The sequence below is a fragment of the Stegostoma tigrinum genome, chromosome 2, assembly GCF_030684315.1.
Source record: "Stegostoma tigrinum isolate sSteTig4 chromosome 2, sSteTig4.hap1, whole genome shotgun sequence".
Lineage (NCBI taxonomy): Eukaryota > Metazoa > Chordata > Chondrichthyes > Orectolobiformes > Stegostomatidae > Stegostoma > Stegostoma tigrinum.
Window position 1 is genome coordinate 160,359,961 of NC_081355.1, and position 17,464 is coordinate 160,377,424.

The 17,464-nt window shown below is 46.5% G+C and overlaps 1 protein-coding gene across 4 annotated transcripts in view; it reads right to left on the minus strand.

The window, feature by feature from the left end:
• Positions 1-17,464, minus strand: part of LOC125466526 (alanine aminotransferase 2-like) — a 79,275-nt gene that overhangs the window by 38,453 nt on the left and 23,358 nt on the right. For all 4 annotated transcript variants that reach the window (XM_048561143.2, XM_048561127.2, XM_048561134.2 and 1 more), the window contains 3 exons: positions 12,000-12,089; positions 9,881-9,989; positions 5,109-5,242 (listed from right to left, as the gene is read on the minus strand). In XM_048561143.2, the coding sequence (XP_048417100.2) occupies positions 5,109-5,242; positions 9,881-9,989; positions 12,000-12,089 (333 nt within the window). The remainder of the gene's footprint in view (positions 1-5,108; positions 5,243-9,880; positions 9,990-11,999; positions 12,090-17,464) is intronic.

A 17,464-nucleotide genomic window follows, 5' to 3' on the forward strand; every position in this document is an offset into this window, starting at 1 on the left:
ATGTGGTGGGTTGATTTGTCCTGGATGGTGTCAAGCTTCTTGAGTACCACTGCAGCTGCACCCATCCAGGAAAATGGAGAATATTCAACCACAATCCCAACTTGTGTCTTGTGGATGGTGGTCAGGCTTTAGGGGGTCAGGAGGTGTGTTATTGGCTGCTTGAGTTCCTGATCAATGGTAACTCCCAGGATGTTGACAATGGGGGATTCAGTGATGGTAATACTATTGAATATCAGGGGCAGTAGTTGGATTGGCTCTTATTGGAAATGATCACTGCATGGCATTTGTGGGGCTTGAATGTTACTGGCTACTTGTCAGCCTAAGCTTGGATATTGTCCAGATGTTACAGCAATTGAACACTGCTTCAGTGTCTGAGGAGTTGTGCAATCAATGGCCTTCCCTCCATCATAAAGGTCAGAAGTGCGGGACATTTGCTAACATTTGCACAATATTCAGCAACATTTGCAACTCTTCAGTGTGTACTACTATCTCCAAGATGCACTGCAAAAATTGACCAAAGATCCTTAGACAGACTTTCCAAATCTTTGATGACTTCTATCTAGAAGGACAGCAGATACACGGGAACACCAGCACTTGTAAAAGTTCTCCTCCAAGTCACTTGGAAATATGTCATTATTCCTTTACAGCCACTGGGTCAAAATCCTGGAATTCCCTCCCTAGAGGTATTGTGGTTAACCCACAGCAGGTGGACTGAGCAGTTCAAGAAGGCAGCTCAACACTACCTTCTCAAGGAGCAACAAGGGAGGGACAACAGATGTCAGACAGCCAGCGATGTTCATGGCCCATGAGTGAATTTTTTAAAAATCCTGTGTCTCCAACCATTTTTTGATATAACATGGAGTGAATCAAATTGGCTGAAGACTGATACCTGTGATGCTGGGGACCACTGGAGGAGGCCGAGATGGAGCATCCACTCAGCACTTCTGGCTGAAGATGGTTGTGAAAGCTTCAGCCTTATCTTTTGCACTGATGTGCTGGGCTCTTCCATCATTAAGGATATGAAGCCTCCTTCCCCAGTGAGTTGTTTAATTGTCCACCATCATTCATGACTAAATGTGGTAGGACTGCAGAGTTTAGCTCTAATCGAATGGTTGCGAGATTGTTTAGCTGTGCCTATCACTTGCTGCTTATGCTGTCTGGTGCAGAATTAGCCCTGTTTTGCAGCTTCAGCCGGTCGGCTCCCAATTTTTAGGTCTGCCTGGTGCTGCTCTTGGCATGCCATCCTGCAGTCGATTGGCAATGATTACCATTAGGGTAGCTTTTGAATTGCAGGTTTTGTTCAAGTTTCACTAACTGCCATGGTAGATCTGAACCCACGTCCCCAGTACATTCCTGAAGAAGAGTCAAGGGTTCTCTACCAACTGAGGCTGCCAGACCTGCTGAGTTTCTTTAGCATTTTGTTTTTATTCTCCAAAATATTAGCTCTGGGTTCTGGATTACTGGTCCAGTGACGTTACCACTGCAGCACCTCTCCTGGTTTATAATTTGTTAACTGGATTAACTTCAACAGCAGTGTCAGCAACATTCACAGCACTAACAGTACTACTGCAGGTCAGCAGTTGTCAAGGTGTGACACACTGTACTGAAAGTCACTTCCAGAGCAGAGGTTGCTTCTGTGCAGTTTGCAGTTGTAGCATTTTAGATAATCAATTTCCTGGTGAACGCTTGCTGGCAAACTGCCTGGTAATTACTGGCAGTTTTCAAGGATGGGCTGTGTAATTTGTTCTCGGCAAGAAGTGAACACAATCAAGAACCAGTTCAGGCACGGCCATTTGCTCAATCTTGCGGCTTTTTCATTGCAACATATTGCATGTAGAGTCCATCAGAGGAGGAATAGAAAATGTTCTGGATGTCCTCACAATAGCTTTGTAAACAGATACCATTCTCCCCAGTGCCTGGCAACATGTTAACTCTATCCAACTCAACACCTTCCCCAAAAATAATTACTTCCCAACAACGTCTTACTGCCCTCCTCCTGCCCCTTTTCTAAAATTCATTCACGGGATGAGGGCATCGCTGACCAGGCTACATTTATTGTCCATCCCTAATTATCCAGAGGGTAGTTCAGAATCAACCGCATTGCTGTGGGTCTGGAGTCACATGTAGGGCCAGACCAGGTGAGGATGGCAGTTAAGGGTATCAGAGATAATGGGGACTGCAGATGCTGGAGATTCCAAGATAATAAAATGTGAGGCTGGATGAACACAGCAGGCCAAGCAGCATCTCAGGAGCACAAAAGCTGACGTTTCGGGCCTAGACCCTTCATCAGAGAGGGGGATGGGGGGAGGGAACTGGAATAAATAGGGAGAGAGGGGGAGGCGGACCGAAGATGGAGAGTAAAGAAGATAGGTGGAGAGAGTGTAGGTGGGGAGGTAGGGAGGGGATAGGTCAGTCCAGGGAAGACGGACAGGTCAAGGAGGTGGGATGAGGTTAGTAGGTAGCGGGGGGTGCGGCTTGGGGTGGGAGGAAGGGATGGGTGAGAGGAAGAACCGGTTAGGGAGGCAGAGACCGATACCAGCTTTCTCCCCTTTGGTCCAGGAACTCCCCACCTACGTCCGTGACACCACCCACGCCCTCCACCTCCTCCAGGACTTCCAATTCCCTGGCCCCCAACACCTCATATTCACCATGGACGTCCAGTCCCTGTACACCTGCATTCCGCATGGAGATGGCCTCAAGGCCCTCCGCTTCTTCCTGTCCCGCAGGCCCGACCAGTCCCCCTCCACCGACACTCTCATCCGCCTAGCTGAACTCGTCCTCACACTCAACAACTTCTCTTTTGACTCCTCCCACTTCCTACAGACTAAGGGGGTGGCCATGGGCACCCGCATGGGCCCCAGCTATGCCTGCCTCTTTGTAGGTTACGTGGAACAGTCCCTCTTCCGCACCTACACAGGCCCCAAACCCCACCTCTTCCTCCGGTACATTGATGACTGTATCGGCGCCGCCTCTTGCTCCCCAGAGGAGCTCGAACAGTTCATCCACTTCACCAACACCTTCCACCCCAACCTTCAGTTCACCTGGGCCATCTCCAGCACATCCCTCACCTTCCTGGACCTCTCAGTCTCCATCTCAGGCAACCAGCTTGTAACTGATGTCCACTTCAAGCCCACCGACTCCCACAGCTACCTAGAATACACCTCCTCCCACCCACCCTCCTGCAAAAATTCCATCCCCTATTCCCAATTCCTCCGCCTCCGCCGCATCTGCTCCCACGACAAGACATTCCACTCCCGCACATCCCAGATGTCCAAGTTCTTTAAGGACCGCAACTTTCCCCCCACAGTGATCGAGAACGCCCTTGACCGCGTCTCCCGCATTTCCCGCGACACATCCCTCACACCCCGCCCCCGCCACAACCGCCCCAAGAGGATCCCCCTCGTTCTCACACACCACCCTACCAACCTCCGGATACAACGCATTATCCTCCGACACTTCCGCCATTTACAATCCGACCCCACCACCCAAGACATTTTTCCATCCCCTCCCCTGTCTGCTTTCCGGAGAGACCACTCTCTCCGCGACTCCCTTGTTCGCTCCACACTGCCCTCCAACCCCACCACACCCGGCACCTTCCCCTGCAACCGCAGGAAATGCTACACTTGTCCCCACACCTCCTCCCTCACCCCCATCCCAGGCCCCAAGATGACATTCCACATCAAGCAGAGGTTCACCTGCACATCTACCAATGTGGTATACTGCATCCACTGAACCCGGTGCGGCTTCCTCTACATTGGGGAAACCAAGCGGAGGCTTGGGGACCGCTTTGCAGAACACCTCCGCTCAGTTCGCAAAAAACAACTGCACCTCCCAGTCGCAAACCATTTCCACTCCCCCTCCCATTCTCTTGATGACATGTCCATCATGGGCCTCCTGCACTGCCACAATGATGCCACCCGAAGGTTGCAGGAACAGCAACTCATATTCCGCCTGGGAACCCTGCAGCCATATGGTATCAATGTGGACTTCACCAGTTTCAAAATCTCCCCTTCCCCTACTGCATCCCTCAACCAGCCCAGTTCGTCCCCTCCCGCCACTGCACCACACAACCAGCCCAGCTCTTCCCCCCCACCCACTGCATCCCAAAACCAGTCCAACCGGTCTCTGCCTCCCTAACCGGTTCTTCCTCTCACCCATCCCTTCCTCCCACCCCAAGCCGCACCCCCCGCTACCTACTAACCTCATCCCACCTCCTTGACCTGTCCGTCTTCCCTGGACTGACCTATCCCCTCCCTACCTCCCCACCTACACTCTCTCCACCTATCTTCTTTACTCTCCATCTTCGGTCCGCCTCCCCCTCTCTCCCTATTTATTCCAGTTCCCTCCCCCCATCCCCCTCTCTGATGAAGGGTCTAGGCCCGAAACGTCAGCTTTTGTGCTCCTGAGATGCTGCTTGGCCTGCTGTGTTCATCCAGCCTCACATTTTATTATCGAGGATGGCAGTTTCCTTCCCTAAAGGGCATTAGTGAACCAGGTGGGTTTTCCCGACAATCGACAATGGGTTCATGGTCATCATTAGACTCTTAATTCTGGATATTTTATTCACTTCAAATTCCACCATCTGCTGTGGTGGGATTGGAACCTGTGCCCCCAGAACATTATCTGGGTCTCTGGATTAACAGTCTAGCGATAATACATCTAGACTGTTGTCTCCCTTCCATTTGACCCAATCGGGGCTCCGTGTTTCTCCCCGAGAGAGACACAGGGTCAAAGCTTCAGACCTTCAAGATGAGGAACTACAGCAACCCTCTTTCAAAGTGTTGAGGTGAGGGGTGGTGGGAGGTTTGAAATTGGAGAAGCCAGCTGAGGGGATTTGGCACTGAGTGTAAACAGTACTGTCTGAGCTGCTACCTGGTAATCCTAGGTGCTGTCTGTGTAGGGTGTGGGAAACAGTTCCAATACAGCTTACCGAAGGAGCGAGCGTCTATAAACATAGACAATCTGGTCATGATTACATTCCCAATTGTGAATCTTACTGTGTACAAATTGGCTGCCATGTTCCCTACATCACAAAAGAAACAGTCTTTCATAAGTATTTCTGTAAGCTTCTAAAGATTGTCAGGAGATGTCGATGGAGCGGTACTCACCACAATGGCATCACTGGCTCCAGTTGAGAGGAAGATGTTGTTTGGGTCTGCAGGGATACCTCCATCTCGATTCTCTATGTATTTAGCCACATTCTGTCGGACACACTCCAGACCCTGACTAGCCGTGTAGGCACCTGGGTGAAGACATTGAGAATGTTGAATAGGGCTGTGATCATCTTGCAGATCATTACTATGGGAACCCAATCCCACTCCTGCATTGTACACTATTCTCTGACAATCTGGTGTTTTGTTATGAAATCCCTGGTAGCACAGTGTGTAGTGTTGATGCCTCAGAGTAAGCGCTTCTAGATTCAAGTTCTATCTCAGGATTCAATGACCAAAGAAGGTGTGTTCATAACCTGGTCAAACACACCACCACAATGCCAATAGTGGGCAGTGGCAGCACTTGGCCATGCAATAAAAGCGATGCTGGAGTTGTAGCCATTTCTATCCTGACTGTAATAAGCTTGCAATGTAACCACTGACAGTACAGCACAGCCTGCTAGGGGCTGCGGGTTCAGTTTGCTGGACAGCTAGCCTGGATCAGGCTAGGGCTCAGATACAGTTTGATTGCCATTATGGTCTCAGGTGGGTTTGAGCTGTGTCTGTGGAGGCTGTGGTGCTGTGGATCAGACCTGCCTTCAGGTGGAGAACCAGAGGAAAGTGATGATGATCTTCTCCTGTTTAATTGTTTGACATCTTAACCCTGTAAAACACAATATTCCAGAGGATGTTGAATTCTCAGTATGCTAGCTGAAGGTCCACTTTCCCTTGTGAGGCAGCAAGAACTGCAGATGCTGAAGTCAGAGATAACACAGTGTGGAGCTGGAGGAACACAGCGGGCCAGGCTGCATCAGTGGAGCTGGAGATAACACAGTGTGGAGCTGGAGAAACACAGTAGGCCAGGCAGCATCAGAGGAGCAGGAAAGTCAATGTTTCAGATAGGGTCTGTTGAAGGGTCCTGACCCAAAATGTTGACTTTCCTGTTCCTCTGATGCGGCCTGACCTGCTGTGTTCATCCAGTTCCCCACTTGCTCTTGTGCCTTTCTTTAATATTTAACCTCTCTTGTTGAGGTTCGTTGGCTCACTGAGCTGGTTTGTTGTTCCGCAGATGTTTCGTTACCACGCTTGGTAACATCCTCAGTGCAGCCTCTGATGAAGCATTGGTGTGTCTACCCAGAGATAATGGGAACTGCAGATGCTAGAGAATCCAAGATAACAAAATGTGAAGCTGGATGAACACAGCAGGCCAAGCAGCATCTCAAGAGCACAAAAGCTGACGTTTCGGGCCTAGGCCCTTCATCAGAGCTCTGAAGAAGGGTCTAGGCCGAAACGTCAGCTTTTGTGCTCCTGAGATGCTGCTTGGCCTGCTGTGTTCATTCTGTTTCACACGGTGTGTTAACCCACCAGGTTTTTAAACTCTGGGGTCCATTACGATGGATTGCCTCACTTCCGCGTTTCCTCCGTAGTAGAATGTATATGGGGTCGAGTTCAATGTGTTTATTAATAGCATGCTTCATGGAGTGCCGTGCTTCCAGGAATTCTCGTGCTTGTCTCTGCCTAACCTGTCCCAGGATCTTGGTGTTATCCCAGTCAAAGTGGTGGTTTTCCTTGTCCATGTGGATTGAGATGAGGAAGTATTGGTCGTGTCTTTTTGTAGCCAGTTGGTTTTCACCAACTGACAAATAACAGGGGACCCAGCAAGATCCTATGTTTTTCCACTGGATACTGGTTTCCAGTGACTAAAGCTGCCTTCTGTCAGCACACTCTGTCTCCTACAACTGAGCCAAGTTTGAATCTACTTTATCAAATGATCCTGTATCCCACGTGCATTTGCCTTCTTAATAAGGCTCTTGGGAGGGACCTTGTCAAAGGCTTTCAACTACACTACTCTCATCTACACACCTAGTCACCTCCTCAAAAAAAAACTCAGATTTGTTAGGCAATACCTCCCATGGACTATCTCTGATCAAGCCTTGCCTCTCCAATAGGAAATAGATGCTCTCCTTCAGCATTTTCTCCAACTGTTTCCCTACCACTGATGAGAGACCCACTGGTCTGTAGTTCTGTGGCTGATCTCTACAACCCTTCTTTAATATCACAACCACATTGACTGTTCTCCACTCCTCTGGCACCTCCTGCGGCCAGAGAGGATTGGTGTCCTTGCAATCTCCTCCCTTGCCTCCCACGGCAGCCTGGGGCGTTATTCATCCAGACGTGGATATCTGTCCATTTTCAAGTCTGCCAACACCTTGCCCTTCCCTGTGTGAATTTGCTCAAGCACCTCCCAGTGTCTGCCCCTGGGTTCCATACCGTCATCCTCATTCCGTTGGGTGAAGACAGATGCCAAGTATTGGTTCAACACTCTACCAATGTTTTCTGGCTCTACCCACAGATTGTCCCCTTGGTCAGTTATGGGCCCCACTTTCTCCCTAGTTATCCTCTTCCAATAGATATGCTCACAGAATATCCTGGGATTTTCCCTACTTTCACCAGCCAGAATTTTCTCATATCCCCTCTGTTTTCCTAATTTCTTTCCACCCTGCACTTAAGACCATAAAACATCGGAGTGGAAGTAAGGCCATTTGGCCCATCGGGTCCACTCCACCATTTAATCATGGCTGATGGGCATTTCAACGCTACTTCCCCGCACTCTCCTCATAGCCCTTAATTCATTGTGAGATCAAGAATTTATCAATCTCTGCCTTGAAGACATCTAACGTCCCAGCCTCCACTGCGCTCCATGGCAATGAACCCCACAGGCCCACCACTCTCTGGCTGAAGAAATGTCTCCTCATTTCCGTTTTAAACTTACCCCCTCTAATTCGAAGGCTGTGCCCACGGGTCCTAGCCTCCCCAGAAGAAACAACTTCCCAGTGCCCACCCTTTCTAAGCCATACATTATCTTGTAAGTTTCTATTAGATCTCCCCTCCACCTTCTAAACTCTAATGAATACAATCCCAGGACTGTACTCCACTAATGCCTCCGCTAATTTGTTCCTCTTGTAACTGCTAAGGGATAACAAGGTGTGGAGCTGGATGAACACAGCAGGCCAAGCAGCTTCAAAGGAGCAGGAAGGCTGACATTTTGAGCCCAGGCCCAAAACGTCAGTTTCCTTGCTCCTAACATGCTGCTTGGCCTGCTGTGTTCATCCAGCTCTACACTTTGTTATCTCCAATTCTCCAGCATCTGCAGCTCCTATTATCTCTGTACCTGCTAAGGGTTCCTTTTTTCCTTTGCATTGTATCCTGAATACTCTGGTTATCCATGGTTCTCTGGGCTTGTTACTCCTTCCAATCACCTTTAGCAGGAACATGCTGCGCCTGTACCCTATTTCGTTTTTGAAAGCCTTCCACTGCTCATCTATAGATTTCCCCGTTAGTGGCTGTTCCTAGTCTACCTTGGGCAGATCCTACCTATTTTACTGAAATCTGCTCTCCCCAATCAAAGTTTTGCTTCATGTCTATTTGTTTGTCCATAAGAAGCTTGAATTGTATCACATCGTGATCACTATCACTTAAGTGCTCCCTCAGTACCACTTCAACCACCAATCAGCTTCATTTCCCAGAATTAGGTCCAGAACAGTTCTGTCCCTTGTTGAATCCTCTACATATTGGCTTAAAAAGTTCTCCTGTATACATCTAAGCTCTTAACACTATGTTTATGTCTATCTGCTTGCCCCACCCTCTCAGACAACACATTCCAGATCACAACTTCAAATCTAAACAAATTTTTCCCTGGTCATCGCTGGTTCTTTTCACAATTATCAAGCCTCCTGCTACTGTTTCGAGTTCCCCATAATAATCTATCCAAAGCCTTCACCATTTCAAATATATCTAAATCTTCTCAACTTTCTCTGGTTCATAGAGAATTATCCCAGTTTCTCTCAACTCAATGAGTATTTTCAGAGGTTAATCCTTTTTGATACCTCCCCATTCTATTCAAGGCCTCCCATTCCAGGGTGTAGGGTTCACTGATACTTTCAAACCAGGGTTTATCTTTCTCTCCCTAGTTCAGGAATAATCGATAGAGATGCACTGATTATTGATTTGTCTCTGAGAGTACATTAGATCGAGATAAGAAGAGAGAAACTCCAGTGTGAGACAGCTTTCTCGACCTTGCCATAAATCTACCTCAGAGTGACTCGTTCCCCACACATCAACTTCTACACGAGGGGTGGGGTTTGGTGGAAATAGTAAAGAGGTACACAGAGAAGGGAAGATGGAGAAAGAGAGCAGAGAAGGTAAGGGCTGAGGGGAAGAAGGATATGAGATGAGACGAGTTGGCAGAGAAAATGGGTAGAGAGAGGGTGAGGGAGAGAGGGAGAGAGAGACCAAGAGAAAAGAACATGGGAGACAGGGTTAAGAGGAGGAATGATAATGACAGGGAAATGGGGATAGTGAGCGTTGCCAATGAGAAAAAAGGAAGTGAAACTGAGCGACAAAGTTGGAAAGCAGCAGGGGAGTGTATAGAGAGAGAGAGAGAGAGAGAGAGAGAGAGAGAGAGTGTGCTGACAGGGGAATGAGGGACAGTGATAGATTGTAAATGCATTAATCAATATAACAGCGTCGTGTCATTTCACATCTTTTGTACTTCCATTGAAAATACTACCTCCATGTTTCAGAGCCATCCTGTAGATTCTAACAGATAAGAAGATGGTTTATGTGACAGCTTTAAAAATGTCTCTGATTCCATGCATTTTCACATGTGAATTTTAGTGACGAGGACAATATTTGAGAAAGGCTTGTTGTTGTTGAAAAATTAATCTTACCAATTGTCTTTCCTCCACATGCATCTAAAATTCTCTTTGCTCTGCTTTTTGCATCTTCAGGCACACTGTGGTCACAGATAAGGTTCGGATATGTACAGATAGCGAGAACCTGGGGGACAGGAGATCTGGCTAATGCATCAACCAGGACAACAATAACATGCATTTATATAAAACACAATGCTGTAGGTGCTGGAAATCTGAAATAAAAACAGAAAGCTCACAACATAGTCAGCAGGTCTGGCAGGGGGAAGAGAGACACTGAATAAATGTTTCAGGCCAATGACCTTTCATCTCAACTAAAAATTTAGAAATGGATTGGTTCAGGAGGAAAAGCTTCAACTTCTTGTCTTATTTTAGCAAAACCAATCAGGACAAGAATGCAAAAACCATTCTTGGAGATTAGTGTTCCTATCTATATAGCATGGGGACAGCACACTAATTGGATGGGCCTTGGTTAATATGGAGATGTAGCAGGAACAGGTGACTGTCAATTGGAGTTCTCAGATCAGGTCAGTAGGTTGGTCAGGGGGTTGCTATGGGAATGCAGCAGAGATCAATAGTTTTCACGACTGCTTTTTTGTGTAATGTTTGTGCAAAGTCCTTTGCCCCACAGATCCCTGTGTGTTAATAAACTAGGTTCTAGCATATGCAACTGCATCATGTTAAGCCTGACAAAAACTAGTTTTCAAACTTTTTCTGAAGAAGGGTCCTGACCCGAAATGTCAACTTTCCTAATTCCACTGATGCTGCCTGGCCTGCTGTGTTCCTCCAGCTCCATACTGTGTTATCTCAGACTCCAGCATCGGCAATTTTTGTTATCTCCAACCTTAAACTGGTTTCTTTCTTGTAATTCTTAGCACAGTCTAAATTATTGAACTAATGATTTCCAAAATTAGAATCACATCTAAGCAGTAGACATATTTGACTTTTTTCAACTAGAAACTGGAAGAATGGAAATCATGCACTGTTATAGATCTGAAATACCAGAAGAGGTTTGCAATTTGGAAAAAAATCAAGGGCATTTTTTTTTAAACAGCATTAATCAGATGTAGGCATTGCTGGCTGGGCCTGCATTTATTTTCCCATCTCTAATTATCCTTAGCTGTAGAAGGCAATGTTGCTATTGAAGCAATTAGACTCTTACATTGATGAAGCTGAATGGCACCAGGTTAAGGAAAACCTGCCGTACAACAGCCCTCAGATTGGTCATGCCACCATTTGCTACAGACTGGTGACATGACTGAAGCCAGAACATTCCAGAAAACACAAAAAGTCCTTCTCCCTTCTCTTTAGGAGTTTGAGAAGATGAAACAAAAACAAGAGATTTTATAAAAAATGAACTCTAGTTCAATAAAATTGTAGTAGTCGTCGAGATAAGTGCATTACAATAATTGGTTATTTTCTGTTCATGAGGTAATCTGCTGTATCCTGAATTGTAATCAGAGAGATAAGTTGAACATCTCAAATACAACAAAGAACTGTGGATGTGGAAATCTGAAAACAGAAGAAGAAATTGTTGGCGAAACTCAGCAGGTCTGGCAGAAAACATGGAGAGAGAAATAAAGCGTCAACATTTTGAGTCCAGTGACCCTTCTTCAGAACTGGTAGCAACTAGGAAAAGAAGCTATTTACTCTGACGGCAGTGGGTAAGTGTGTGGGAAAGAGATTGAGCAGATAGTTGGAAATTGAGCCCAGATAGAGAGAGAGAGAGAGAGAGAGAGAGAGAGAGAGAGAGAGAGAGAGAGAGAGAGAGAGAGAGAGAGAGTGAGAGTGAGAGTTAGAGTGGGAGTCTGAGTAGTGACAGAACGAGGAGAGAAGACAGACATAGGGGTTATTGACAGCAAAGAAGGAGAAAGCTGGACTTCAGCAGCAATGTTCACCAGATTGTTGAATCGGTGCCTGTGATACCAGTTGGTCACGTGGAAGTAAAATGTCCCACCAACGTCATCAACCAGAATTGGTTAGTGCTGAGTCCGCGATACTGGTGAATATGCAGAGCTTGACAGGGAAGTAAACTGTGGAAACTGTACAGCTTCAAAAGTGCTGTATGTTCACTTTCCCCCCTGCTCTCAAACACTAACCTTAACTAATCTCCCATCCACTATGAACAATAACGTACCTGTCGGATGAAGGTGATTGGCTTCTGTCCCATGGCGTGTGCATCTCCGATATTCGCTTTGATAACCTCAGAGAAGGGTTTGCTCACGCCCTGTGGAGGGGAGAAGAGAGAAAGTGTCTGTGTGAGAGAGCAAGTGAGACAGAAAGTACAAGAAAGAGACTAAGGGTGAGGGTGAGAGTGAGAGAGAGAGTGTAATCAGAGTCTCTCAATCCCTTCCAATGTATTGAACACATAGCACCATCAACCAAGAGTTGGCAAGTCTGCTCATAGTCCAGTAGTATTCCACAGCCAATAACTCACCTCCTGATTCCCCAGTGCCTGTCCACCATTGACAAGGCAACACACAGGAAACGTAACATGAAGAATGGCCCATCAATTTTTAAAATGGTGTTGCACATGTAACAACATAGAACAGTACAGGCCCTTCAGCCCACATGTTGTGTTGACCTATTACCGTACTAAGATCAAACTATCCTGCATACCCGACATTTTACTATCCTCCACATGTCTATCCAAGAGTCACTTAAATGTCCCTGTAGCATCTGATACCACGACCACTGCTGGCAGCACATTCCACACGCCTACCGCACTATGTGTAAAGAACCTACCTTTGGCATCTCCCCTATACCTTCCTCCAGTCACCTTAACATTATGCCCCCCCTCGTAATATCATTTCCACCCTGGGAAAAAGTCTTTGACGATCCACTTTCTCGACGCCTCTCAACATCTTGTACACCTCTATCAAGTCACCTCTCATCCTTCTTTGTTCCAATGAAAAAAGCCCTAGCTCCCTCAACCTTTCCTCATAAGACCTGCCCTCTAGTCCAGACAGCAACCTGGTAAATTTCCTCTGTCCCCCCTCTCAAGCTTCCACATCCTTCCTGTAATGAGGTGACCGGAACTTAACACAATATTCCAAGCGTGATCTAACCAGAGTTTTACAGATCTGCAGCATAACCTCACAGCACTTAAACTTAATTCCCTGCCAATGAAAGCCAACACACCATACGCCTTCTTTACAACCCTATCAACTGGGTAGCAACTTTGAGGGATCTATGGATGTGGACCCCAAGATCCCTTTTTTCCTCCATATTGCCGAGAATCCTGCCATTAACCCTGTATTCTTCATTCAAATTCAACCTTTCAAAACGAATCACTTCACACTTTTCTGGGTTGAATTCCATCTGCCACTTCTCTGCTCAGCTCTGCCTCCTGTCAATGTCCCACTGCACCCTACAACAGCTCTCCATGCTGTCCACAACTCCACCAACCTTCATGTCATCAGCAAACTTACTAACCCATCCCTCCACTTCCTCATCCCAAGTCATTTATAAAGACCACAAAGAGCAGAGGTCCTAGAACAGATCCCTGTGGAACACCACTGGTCACTGACTGGAAGCAAGATGTAGTGAAGAATGAAACGTTGTTCAACTTTCTTTGCAAAGGAACACACTTTTTGAATTTTCCATTTTTATTTTCATAAAAATTGGTTTTAAAATATAAAAGAAAACAAGTCAGGAGGGACATCACCTGTCATTTCTTTTTGCTGTGGCACGTATCCCAGGGTTTGTGTGTGGAACCAGCTTCTGGAAACAGAAGCTATTCATTGGAATGGCAATCAATGTGGGCAGAGATCCCCATTGGCTCCACTGTTTAGGAGGGAACTTTTGTCTTCCTGAACCACTGCAGTCCTTGTGCTGTGGGTTGACCCACAATGTCCTTTGGAATGCCAGGATTTTGACCCAGCGACAGGAAAGGAACAGAATGGAGAGTGAATTGGAAGGGAACTTGCAGGGGCTGGTATTCCCATATATCTGCTGCCGTTTTCCTTCCAGATGGAAGTGGTCGTGGATTTGGAAGATGCTGCTGGAGGATCTTTGGTGAGTTTTTGCAGTCCAGTAGATAGTACACACTGTTGCTACTAAGCACTGGGGATGCATGGAGTGGATGTGGTACCAATCAGGCGGCTGCTTTGTTCTGGATGGTGTCAGGCTTCTCGAGTATTGTTGGAGCTGCACCCATCCAGGCAAATACAGAGTATCCCGTCACACTCCTGACTTGTGCCTTGTAGATGGTGGACAGACTTCGGGGGCTCAGGAGGTGAGTTACTCACCGCAGTATTCCCAGCTTCTCTCTGCTCTTGTACTCACTTCACTTATATGGCTAATCTAGTTTTTGAAAAAAAAACCCTTCCAATGTTCTCACCTACTGTCTCCCACAAACCTACCTTCACTGGTCAGTAAACATATCAGGATTCCGACAATTCAACATGCTAGAAGATTGGAGAGTCTGATAGAACCAAACTGTGGCCCAGTCCGATTTTTCACCCCGCATCTTGGTGCTGGAGAAGCCATCCTGAAGGATCATGGTGATTCTGGTCAGATCACTCGTCACTGTACACTGCACAAACTCATGAAAGGCCCTAAGGCGGTCACACTTAGTCCTGAAAAGGACCCAGTCTAATTCAAGATTAAAAAAAATACACAGATGCTGGAAATATGAAACAAAACAAAATTCTAGAGAAACTCAGCAGGTCTGAAGAGAAAAACAGGGTTTTAACTTCTCAAGTCGAGTGACCCTTCTTGTGTTCTGATGGAGGTCACTGGACTTGAAATGTTAACTCTGTCTCTCTCGTCACAAATGCTGCCATACTGGTGAGTACTTTGTTTTTTTATATTCCAGTCTGCATTAGTTTACCCTGGAAGGTTAAAGGGATCTCATACCTTTCTGCAACAGGTGACACTTCTTCCCTCCATCATAAGGTCTGCAGATACCTAAGAAATCCCTGTTTGAATCCAACAAGGTCTGGAAAATATCCAAGCTTAGGCTGACAAGTGGCAAGTGACATTCATATCACACAAATGCCAGGCAATGACCATCATCATTAAGAGACAAACTAATCATCATCCCTTGACATTCAATGGTGTTATCATCACTGAATTAGTGGGCAGCACGGTGGTTCAGTGGTTAGCAGTGCAGCCTCACAGCACCAGGGACCCGGGTTCGATTCCAGCCTCGGGTAACTGTCTGTGTGGAGTTTGCACATTCTCCCCGTGTCTGCGTGGGTTTCCTCTGCTCCGGTTTCCTCCCACAGTCCAAAGATGTGCAGGCTAGGTGGATCGGCCATGTTAAATTGCCCATAGTGTTCAGGGGTATGTGGGTTATAGGTGGAGGAGTCTGGGTGGGATGCTCCAAGGGGCGGTGTGGGCTTGTTGGGCCGAAGGGCCTGTATCCACACTGTAGGGAATCTAAAAAATCTCTTGCCCCACTAACAACATCCTGGAGGTTACCATTGACCAGAAACTCAACTAGACTCACCAGATAAACACAGTGGCTACAAGAGTAGATCAGAGGCTGGGAACACTGCGTTGAGTAAGTTACCTCTTGACTCCCCAAAGCCTGTCTACCATCTACAAGGCACAAGTCAGGAGTGTGATGGGATACTCCCCACTTGCGTGCTCCAACAGCACTTAAGCTTGGCACCATCCAGGACAAAGCAGCCGCTTGATTGGTACCACATCCACAAACATTCACTCCCTCCACCACCGACACGCAGTAGCAGCAGTGTGTACTATCTACAGGATGTACAGCAGAAATTCACCAAAGATCCTCAGACAGCACCTTCCATCTAAGAGGGCAAGGGGAGCAGATACATGGGTACACCACCACTTGAAAGTTCCCCTCCAAGCCACTCACCATCATGACTTGAAATATATCACCATTGCTTCACTGATGCTGGGTCAAAATCCTGGAATTTCGTCCCTCGGGGCGCTGTGGATCTATCTACAGCACATGGATTGCAGCAGTTCAAGAGGCAGCTCAATACCGCTTACTCAAGGGGCAACTGGGATGGGCAATAATTGCTACACAGCCAGAGATGTCCATATCCCATGAATGAATTTTAAAACCTGCTAACTGTCATTAATTGGTGCATTCTCTATTGCAATTAGTTTGATTGGAAGTGATGTTGCCAATCAGCATTCTCCTTTCATGCAGATTAAAAGTGGGTTTTCCTGTGGAATGAATATACTTGCAAATATGGTCTCCTAATGAGTACAAGACAAAAAGCTGCAATAAAATGTTTCCATTTTCATCAAAGCAAATTTGTTCTGACTCTGAGCTACTTGATAGTTGTGTTTACTGAGGACTAGTTGAGGCATCTACAAGAGAGTGACTAGGAAAAGGAACCATGCCTAACAGCCCTTTGGCAAAGGGCAAGGCTACAATTGGCAAGCATTTCATCATTCTACTCCAATTCAAGCATTAGTCAGATTAAAGTTTTGACCATTTAGTAGGTCAGGCTGTCGAACAACAACAGTGCAAGTGACAGGAATATTGAAGTGAAACACCAGCTGATGGGCAGAAATGTCAAACCACAACAAGACACAAGGAACAGTTAGGGGGCCCCAGAAGAGTAGCTCTATATCTAACCCTGTGCTGTCCCTGTCCTTGAAATGTTTCAGGGGGACAGTGTAGAAGGTGCTTTACTCTGTATCTAACCCAAATGCGGGTGATTGGAACTAGCTGAGTGGGCACTATGGTCAGCATGGACTAGTTTGGGCTGAAGGGCCTGTTTCCATGCTGTATTACTCTATGAGTCTATGACCCTAACACCATGCTGTATTGGACTGGGGTGTGTTTGATTGGAAAATGTAGAGGAGTTTTACTCTGTATCTAACCCCATGTTGTTCTGGTCCAGAGAGTTTTACTGTGTCTTAATTGTCTGTTATTAAATTAGAAAGTGCTGCATCAGAGCTAATAATGAGGCCAGATTGGAAATCCTGCACTAAGATCTCCTGCCTTTGGTGTCAATAATTTCATGGTATTGAAACAGACATGAATCCAGAATGCTTCAGACATAGTGTCAGGTAACTGAGATTACTAATGGCTGGTCCACTCCAACAGAAACTGCTCAAAAATGTCCACATCGTTAGACCACAGTTATTAAAATTCAGTAGCCAGCACATCACAGCTTCAGTCAGTCATGGTTGAGAGCCAATCTGTGGTTAAAGACAGGCTCACACATGCCCTCAATAAGTGGCATTTCATGGCACTTTATGAACAATGTTTTTAACATTCCCAAGCCCCAGCACAGGGATGCATGAGTGCAGCATTTACCACATAGAGGATCATGTCCAGGGGTTTTTGACACCCCCTTTGGAAATTTAAAGCTACCAGAGAGAGTGCAGGGTGCTGCAGGTTAATGAGCTCGGAGAACAGACATCACCTGACTCAATGTTACACTGACATCACAATGAGTTGTACATTAATCGTATTGTGGCACCTACTGTCTCTGTACAGGAGTCCAGCCAAGTCATTAACGCATTAACAGCTGGTGACTGAGCGTGGTTCTGAGCAAGCTCTGTTTACAACCAAAGCATTGCCACAACAGCTAATGGCATTTAGAATTAGTCATACCAACAATAAAGTAGAGACCAGCCTGTAGGGAAACTCAGTGCAGATAA